Source organism: Mus caroli, chromosome 11, assembly GCF_900094665.2.
Source record: "Mus caroli chromosome 11, CAROLI_EIJ_v1.1, whole genome shotgun sequence".
NCBI lineage: Eukaryota > Metazoa > Chordata > Mammalia > Rodentia > Muridae > Mus > Mus caroli.
Window position 1 is genome coordinate 44418441 of NC_034580.1, and position 9134 is coordinate 44427574.

Sequence of the window (9134 nt, forward strand, 5' to 3'; positions counted from 1 at the left end):
ACAGGTGGAAGACTATGGAATATTTGAACACCAGTTCAGAAGAGGGCTTCATTTTAGTGGGCTTCTCAGACTGGCCTCACCTAGAACCCATCCTTTTTGCTTTCATTTCTATTTTCTACTCTCTGACTCTCTTTGGCAATACTGTGATCATCATTCTGTCTCAACTGGACCTTCGCCTGCACACACCCATGTACTACTTCCTCTGCCACCTCTCCTTCCTGGACCTCTGCTACACTGCCAGCACTGTGCCCCAGCTTCTGGTCAACCTCTCTGGACTTGACAGGACCATCAGCTTTGGAAGGTGTGTGGCCCAGCTCTGCATAGTGCTCTCACTGGGAGGAACTGAGTGTGTGCTTTTGGTGACAATGGCTATAGATCGCTATGCTGCTGTGTGTCGCCCACTCCACTACACAACCATTATGCACCCTGTTCTCTGCAGAGCATTGGTTGTATTCTCCTGGGTGGGGGGCCTTGTGAACTCTCTGATCCAGACAAGCCTTGTGATGGCCATGCCTCTCTGTGGACACCAACTGAATCACTTCTTCTGTGAGCTACCTGTTCTCCTGAAGATGGCCTGTGAGGACACAGGAGTAACAGAGGTCAATTTGTTTGTGGCCCGGGTCATAATCTTAGTGTGTCCTTTACTGCTAATTCTAGGCTCCTATGCTCACATTGCCAGGGCAGTGCTGAACATCAGGTCAATGGCTGGTCGCAGAAAAGCTTTTGGGACGTGTGCATCTCACCTCATTGTGGTTGCCATGTTTTATGGCTCAGCCATATCCACATACCTCCAACCTGTCCACAGATATTCTGAGAAGGAGGGAAAATTTCTTGCCCTTTTTTATACTATCATCACCCCCATGCTGAACCCTCTGATCTATACGCTGAGGAACAAGGATGTGAAGGGGGCTCTGTGGAAGGTGCTAGGGAGAAGCACAGACTCCAGGTAGAAGAGCAAACAAGAGTCAGCAAATTATTTAATATTAAGTTACTGCAAAAATATTTGATGTTTACTATTGGAATACATTATTCATAATGTGATTATATAATTCATCATTTTGTTTTAGAATGTCTCACTCTTTGCTAATGACATTACTTCTTTATTTTATATTTATTTTATATTATGGAATGATATGGAACAAATTCAAGCAACTTTCATTCTTGTATGTGCCAGATAGGGTCACCCTAGGTGGCCAAGACACTGCTTTCAACAAATTGTGGAATCACCATCCCTGACCTCAACCTTTACTACAGAGCAATTGTCATAAAAACTGCATGGTGCTGGTACAGTGACAGACAGGTAGATCAATGGAACAGAATTGAAGGCCAAGAAATGAATCCACACACCTATGGTCACTTGATCTTTGACAAAGGAGCTAAAACTATCCAGTGGAAAGAAGACAGTGTCTTCAACCAACAGTGTTGGTTCAACAGGCAGTTAGCATGTAGGAGAATGCAAATTGATCCATTCTTATCTCCATGTATAAAGCTCAAGTCTAAATGGATCAAGGAACTCCACATAAAGCCAGAGCCACTGAAACTTATAGAGGAGAAAGTGGGGGAAAGCCTCGAAGTATGGGCACAGGGGAAAGATTCCTGAACCAGACACCAATGGCTTGTGCTGTAAGATTGAGAATCAACAAATGGGACCTCATAAAATTGCAAAGCTTCTGTAAGGCAAAGGACACTGTCCATAAGACAAAAAAGGCAACCAACAGATTGGGAAAAGATCTTTACCAATCCTAAATCTGATGGGAGTGCAATATCCAATATATATAAAGAACTCAAGAAGTTGGACTCTAGAAAACTAAACAACCCTGTTATAAAATGGGGTACAGGGCTAAATAAAGAATTCTCACCTGAGAAATACTAAATGACTGAGAAGCACCTTAAAAAATGTTCAGCATCCTTAATCATCAGGGAAATGCAAATCAAAACAACCCTGAGATTCCACCTCATACCAGTCAGAATGGCTAAGATTAGAAATTCAGGTGACAGAAGATGCTGGCAAGGATGTGGAGAAAGAGTAACACCCAACTCATCATAATCCAAGGCTTCAGTGTCTAGAGCACAGTAGCACAGTTATCACAAGAATTTACCTTGGGACATAGGACTTTACCTCATGCCAGTGTTTACCCTGGACTTATCTCAACCTCCAGTGATCTCAAGGAATCAGGGTCAGTGTAGTCTTTGTGGTGTTTGTGTTTATGGGTGTTACATATGACCAGAGATTTGTCGTACCTATGGTTAATCTATCTAGAACCAGTGGAACTTGCTTCTCACCACAGACCCACTGGTTACAAATGAGGCACTTACTGGGATACAGAGAGGATTGTAGCATGAAAGCAGCCTTCTTGGACCCCACTCACACTTGCTGAACAACACAGCAGCTGAAGTTTGTAGATCTCTCTGAGCTTGTGTCACCCTCTGCCTCTGAAACACTGGCACACACCAGTTGTGTGCATGTGGCTAACCTGGGCTTAGCCTGCCATCTAGTGCTGAAAAGGCAAAGGTGACTCCAGACTCAGAGACTGCAATGAAACCTGCTTTAAAAATCAGCAAGAACAATCACAAAGTCAGATCTGAAAGGCTGGAATAAACACCTAGTCTTTCATTTCATAAATGATGTTGCCCAGCAATACACACAAAGAGTGTTCACAGAAACTTGACTTCTCCAGATGACAGACTCAAGGGAGCAAACATTTGAATGAAGAATGTAAAATAAATGTTTAAAGGAAATAAATCAACAAATAGATACACTACAAAATAATGTAGAAACTAAACCAAAAACAACAACTTAGAGAGCCAGAAATAGTACAAAAGAAGGGCTGTGTTGCAAACCAGGATGTCTCCTATGGCTGAGAATTGCTTAGGCAATGGTTATTTCAGACAATATTTAGATGAGATAAGTGGTTTTGGAGTGCAGAAATTGGCTTGCTAAAAGTGCCTTTTGTGTGACAATAAGGAGGCTCTGCAAACCAGGTTCATAGTTCAGTCCTTGAGAGGCTGATCCACCTACTGCCTAGGCAGTAAATACATCCTGCAGTGTCTCTCTTTCTTCAATCAATCATCCCACATAATCCAATACACTGACATGACAGCACACAGATAGACACGGTGCTGGAGAAGAAGCTATGAGTTCTTCATGCAGATCCTCAGGCAGCAGGAAGGGAGAGACTCTGGACCTGGCTTAGACTTTGGAAACTCAGTGCCTGTGCCCAGTGACACACTTCCTCAAACAAGGCCACACTTCCTAATTCAAGTAGACCCATTTTCTGATGACTAAGCTTTCAAACATATGTGCCTATGAGGACCATTCTCATTCACACCACCACATATCCCAACCATGAAGGTCTGGAAAAGTGAGCCAATATAACTCCTTCCACATTTAAGCTGTTCTGAAGGAGTTTCATCACTGTGAAGGAAAGTCTGTCTCAACTGTGTAATACATACCCATCCATATACTTTCTCTCTCTATTTTAATCCAGAACTCTAGCAAAGTATTCCTGGGAACTTCATTTGTTCATTCACACCTAGCATCTTAGTTAGGGTTTCTAGCACTGTGATCAAACAATATGACCAAAAGCACCTTGGAGAGGAAAGGGTTTATTTGGCTTACACATCCTGAGTCACAGTCCACTGAAGGGAGCAGGAACTCAAACTGTGTGGGAACAAGGAGGCAGACACTGATGCAGAAGCCAAGGAGGAGCGCTGCTCACTGGCTTGTTCCACATGGCTTTCTCAGCCTGATTTCTTATACAACCAAGGACAATCAGCCCAGGGATGGTCCCACCAACAGTGAGATGGGCCATCCCCCATCAATTACTGACTAATAAAATGCTCTACAGACTTGCCTATAACTCAGTGATAAGGAGGCATTTTCTCAACCAAGGTGCCCTCCTCTCAGATGACTCTACCTTGTATCAAGTTGACATAAACTAGCCAGCAGGCCAGCTTTAGAGAGAAAAATGTCACTGAGTAGCTATGTAAGTGACACTGAGTAAAATGTGCGTCAGCACTGTCTTCTGTGAAACCAGCATGATATTGGGAATGAATACTCAACGTTATTGTGTACATTGCCTGGGGTAATATGTGCAGAGTTCCTGGGAGAATGTCTTCTACAACATAAGTGCTATGTGCCTTGGCTGTGATTATCCATTAATTGGACAAGTCATCCAAATTAACACTCTTCTACTTATATATAATAAACTGTGCCATTTGCATTAATTATGAATGAAGATAAAAGTGTTTGCACTGTTTGTAGTGTTTCTCTTGATTGTGTTATGCTTCTTGTGTGAAAAAAACTTGCACTCCCAACATTGTTTAAAGTTATTACAAGTACAGTGTGTCTTTGAAGCCTTTATTAATCCAAGAAAATGTGTAGGTACTGAATAAATTTTAGTATTATGTTGACAGAAACACTCAATGAATATTTACCATACACCAGGGACCTCACCCATAGTGTGCTGTTAATACACAAACAAAGGATAGAGAGTTAGCTCATGATAATATCTTATTGATGGGGAAATTGAGTCTCAGTCCTGTAAAGTCTCAAACATATTAAGGTGTTAGCAAAGATATTTTCCCAATTCACATTATAATTCCTTAAGTGGATATAGGTAACTTTGGATATTAATGATTTTCCCCATACCATAGGAAAAAGTGTTGTTTGTGCTTGCATTGCTTTGAATGAATATGTGAATTTATAAGTANGTTGAAAATGAAAATGGAGTGCTGATCCATTAAATATTATAACAAAAATTAAAACTTCATACAACAAGCTTCAGTTGCATCAATGGAACAATTATCGGGGAAAACATGACTGTCACGTGATGACTCCAAAAAAGGACAACAGCTGTGGCATGAGGAACCAAGCAGACTTCAAGTGAGATGTGGAATTTAGACTGTCTAACAAGAGGCTGGTGGGACTGGAGTCAAAGTATGAAAGCAGAAGGAATCTTGGGCTACAGAGTCACTTGAGCAAATGACAAGTTGTCCTGAGAATGCACAATAAGTCACGGAGGTTTCACAGACCTGGGAGAATGGAGAGTACAGAGGGCTGCAAAGTCAATCTTGGAGCCAGTCAAGTTCATTGTAATTGCCACAGTGCGGTCCCAGGTCTCCAAGGTCATGCTTTTTAAGCTACTCATTCTTCACTGCTTTTGAAGAATGCTTCTATGTGACTGGGGACATTATTCAGTGATAAAATACTTGCCTAGAATGGGCAAGTCCCCAAGTTCAGTGCTACAGGAACAGGACTCAAAAAAAAAGAGAGAGAATGCTTCTAAATGTCCTCAGGGCATAGCTGGTGTGTAGCCATAAGACCAGAAGGAGGCTTGAAAATATGCCAGCTGCGTCCTGACGTCAGTTGGTTGGTACAGCATGCACTTGGATACTGAGGTGCTTCTACATCCAGAGTCACGCCCTTCAATGTCTACAGGTAGATGTGCTTTGCTGACCTCTCATGGACAGGAGCTCTGACCTGAGTCTTTCCCACCACAAGTCAAATAGGGACTAAGAAGCAAAATGTCTTTCAGACATCACAAGGTTTCTCAGTTCTCCAGTGAGTCTCATCGCCCTTCAAGCCCAATACATTAGCAGAAAGTAAAAGTGGGAGATTTCTGACCTTGAACTCCAGGTATGTGCTGAATGCTTGAGATGTTTACATTCATGGTAAAAAAAAATGCATTAAAAAAAACAAATATTGTGGTGGACAATCAGCAATGGGTTCCATTGTGTTCTGTCTCCAGTTTCAGGGCAAAGAAATGTTAAAGTCATGGAAAAACCATTTACCCCATTAGAGTCTTTCATTTTCTATTTTATATACACCTTGTACCTACTCCATATGCAGCATGTAGAAAATAATTCAGAAAATTTACTTGCTTCTTTTTCTCTCCAATTACTAAAATAAGGGAAATTATTTTAAAATATACATGGTGAAGGTAGACTTAAAACTTAAAACTGTGTTCTTATATACACACTAGATAGTTGCAAGTTGATAGGAAATGAGCAGTCAGGGCTGTTGTAATAAATTAAGAAGAATTTCTTGGCGGGATACACACACAGGGAAGTCATCACAGATGGAGACTGTGTTCTGTATGCAGAGTCACAGTGAAAGCAAGACTTTTATGAACTCACTTTTTTAATGTCAGCTTACTCTGGCACATCCCAGTTTGGAACACTTGTACTGAAATTTTGGGGTGTGCTCTTACTGGATTGCTTGTTAGAAAAGACTTTCAGATTATCTTAAAAACTTAAAGACTAAAGTGCAATGTGGTGTGCTTCCAGTGTGAAAGACACTGGAGCCAAATCAAAATATGGATCTGTATAAGAGCAACTGGGCCAGAGCACTGATGGGAAGATGCTTTGGTGCCTAGGTAGTTTCAACAGTATCCTTAGTGACACAGCCCTCATAGAGGAGCCACGCACAGCAGCATCCTGATGGAAGCAACTGAAGCCAGATTCAAGGGAATTTCACCTGTCCAAACAAAGAAGATGATTAGGAAGGAGTCCATCAACCCTCCTCTGCTGCTCATAGAGAAAGTTTGGCTGTGTGACTTGAATGTGTCTGCTGGCTCATCAGAATAAGGCTCTCAACTTATTTATGAAGATATTCATAAACATAGAACCCACAGCCAGGTGAATAGATAAGAGCTGATTTTATAATAAATAGAACCAAGTATGAAAATCCCAAAGTTCTGTGCACCAGGGAAGGTAGAAGGAGGGATTCATTTTTTAGCACATTAGCATTAGGAAAGTCAAGATCAGGACAGGATGAGATGTCATAAGCCAGCTAACACTGCCTTCATCTACTACAGATATCCTTCTACAGAGTCTGANGGTCACCTCCAAATCAGAGTAAAGAACTGAGTGTCAAGAATATGGCTTTNTTTTCAGACAGTCTTGTTTTAGAACCTTTCCTTTCTTTTTCAGATTTTCTTCTTAGACGTCCCAATCTCCCCTCTTATAAACCTGACCTCCAGTCCGAGTGTTGGCTTTAAGGGAGTAAAAAATTGTTCTCACTTCTAACTTAAGGCAGGTCTTTAAACACAGATTCAAACCAGGGTTTCTTTGTGTAATCTCTTTTCCAATATAAAACCTCATTATGGTGTTTAAAGATGTCTGATCCGCAATTATACTGATCTCTGAATATGTATATTTAGCCAGTGTTGGGAACTGCAACATATTCAGTATTCTGTGACCAGTGAAGACTATGGAGTCCTTTGCTTATCTTAGCATTCTAAATTTGTCAACATCCAGTAATGCCTAAAAAGAAAATGTGGGCCTTTGAAAAGCAAGTATATGACCCGAATGTAATCCCATGCCTTTGATTGCTACATCATGAAGAGAGCAAATGGACACTTCACACTCAGGAAATTTCCATGCTGGACTTATTTTCCTCAGTGTCCAGGGGACAGTGGGATGGAAGGAAATCTGTGCTCAACTGTGTGCTCCCTAACCAGGCCTCTGGGTCTCTTACCCAACCTGCACTCCCATAGAAAGGCTTGGGGCTAACCAAACCCTGAGCTAGTGTGACCATAGTCAAAGCCACGCTGGAACACGCTATGGGATTAGAAGTAATGTGTGGTGCATACAAGAGACCTGGTGTTTGTTTGAGAAATGAGCTGTAATTGCTCTTCCAGAATGAAAATGTTGGGGCTGAGGAGATGAGTCAGCAGGGAAAGTCCATGCTTTGATAGCATAAAGAACTGAGTTTGAATCCTACAACCCACGTAAAAGCTGGATCAGGTAGCACCCCCATCTATAATCCCAGCACTGCTACAGTGAGATAGAAGTGGATTGAGAGCCCTAGGAAGTTCACAGCCAATGATACTGACAGGTACAGGCATGAACAACATGAGACCCTGTCTCAATCACTGTCTCAATCAAGGCACAAAGTGAGGACTGACACCCAAAGCCAAAGGCTGCCCTCCACAAGCCTGCCATAATCAGCCCCCTTCTCTCCCCCCGACTCCTCTCTCTCTCACACACACACACACATATACACACACATGAAAATATTTCTCAAGTGTATCTTCCTTCTATCATTACCAAATATGGGAATGAGTGGGAACCTAGCTGTTACCACAAGGAAGAGTGGAGGAAAATATCAATGAGGTATAGCAGGTATCACACAGCTGAAGCACCTGACCTTGGAGTGACAGACACATGTGCAGTGCAGGAAGAGTGGGGAGAGCTATNCTAAACACAGGGAGTCCCTGGCCTCAACATTGGGTGAGCATTAATGCGTCCTTTAGGGTGTTTGTGGTTGTTGTGATTCTGTAGATGAGTCAAATGCAGTAGGGCACTGGGGCTTAGAAAGCAACACTCATCCACCAAACAAGGGACTCACAAGCAGGCACCCAGGGGTCAAAGGCCTGGTTAGACAGAAGAGTCTGCCTATCGCTATGGTGGGGCCGAGAAATAAAACACCTTGGCCTTGAGGTTGCATAGTTTGGAACTGTCTTTGTACACCGTGGATTTATAAAGATTTTATTAATTCATTTAGCAACCCTTGTTGAATTTTTTTTATGTTTTGAAGCACACTTGTTGTTTCTCATTTGTTTATTTTTGCTGTGTTTCATTGTTTTTTTTCCTTTCAGAATAGAATCATTATGTAGTTTAGGCTGACTTCAACCCCATTGCCTCAGACTTCAGATGGCTAGGATTACAGTGTGCTATGCCACCAACAGGAGTAGGTTGAGAACCTTTGATGTCAATTGAATCCTGTACAATTGTCTTTTTGGTTTTACAGTTAAGTAAACTAAAACCCACAGAAGAGAACTTTCAAAATCTGTAATAAAATCCATGTTTGAACTCATCTTCATAGATTATCCATGAACTGACAAGACCTTGTCTATAGAGCCTCTGCAACTTAAAACAGATTTGATACACTAATTAAACAACATAGATACACATTCTGTTTATAATTCATTCATACTTAGTCCTGTTTATCAGAGTGTCAAGATGTATTTTTAAAGTTCTTAAATCTGCATGGACAGATTGTTCATTGATGATCATCTCTCTCAGTAAACTTGACAAGAAAAGGCAGAAATTAGTCCAGCAAAAATTATTAATAGTAAACACAAGAAAAAACTCTCTCAAGGAAAGGATTATTTCTGTTAACTTTACAC

General features: G+C 41.4%; 1 protein-coding gene across 1 annotated transcript in view; it reads left to right on the forward strand.

Annotated features, from left to right (window-relative positions):
- Positions 1 to 14: 14 nt before the first annotated feature.
- LOC110305392 (olfactory receptor 2Y1-like) overlaps positions 15 to 9134 on the forward strand; it is a 13321-nt gene continuing 4201 nt past the window's right edge. The window contains exon 1 of the mRNA XM_021177344.1: positions 15 to 697. Within this exon, the coding sequence (XP_021033003.1) occupies positions 15 to 697 (683 nt within the window). The remainder of the gene's footprint in view (positions 698 to 9134) is intronic.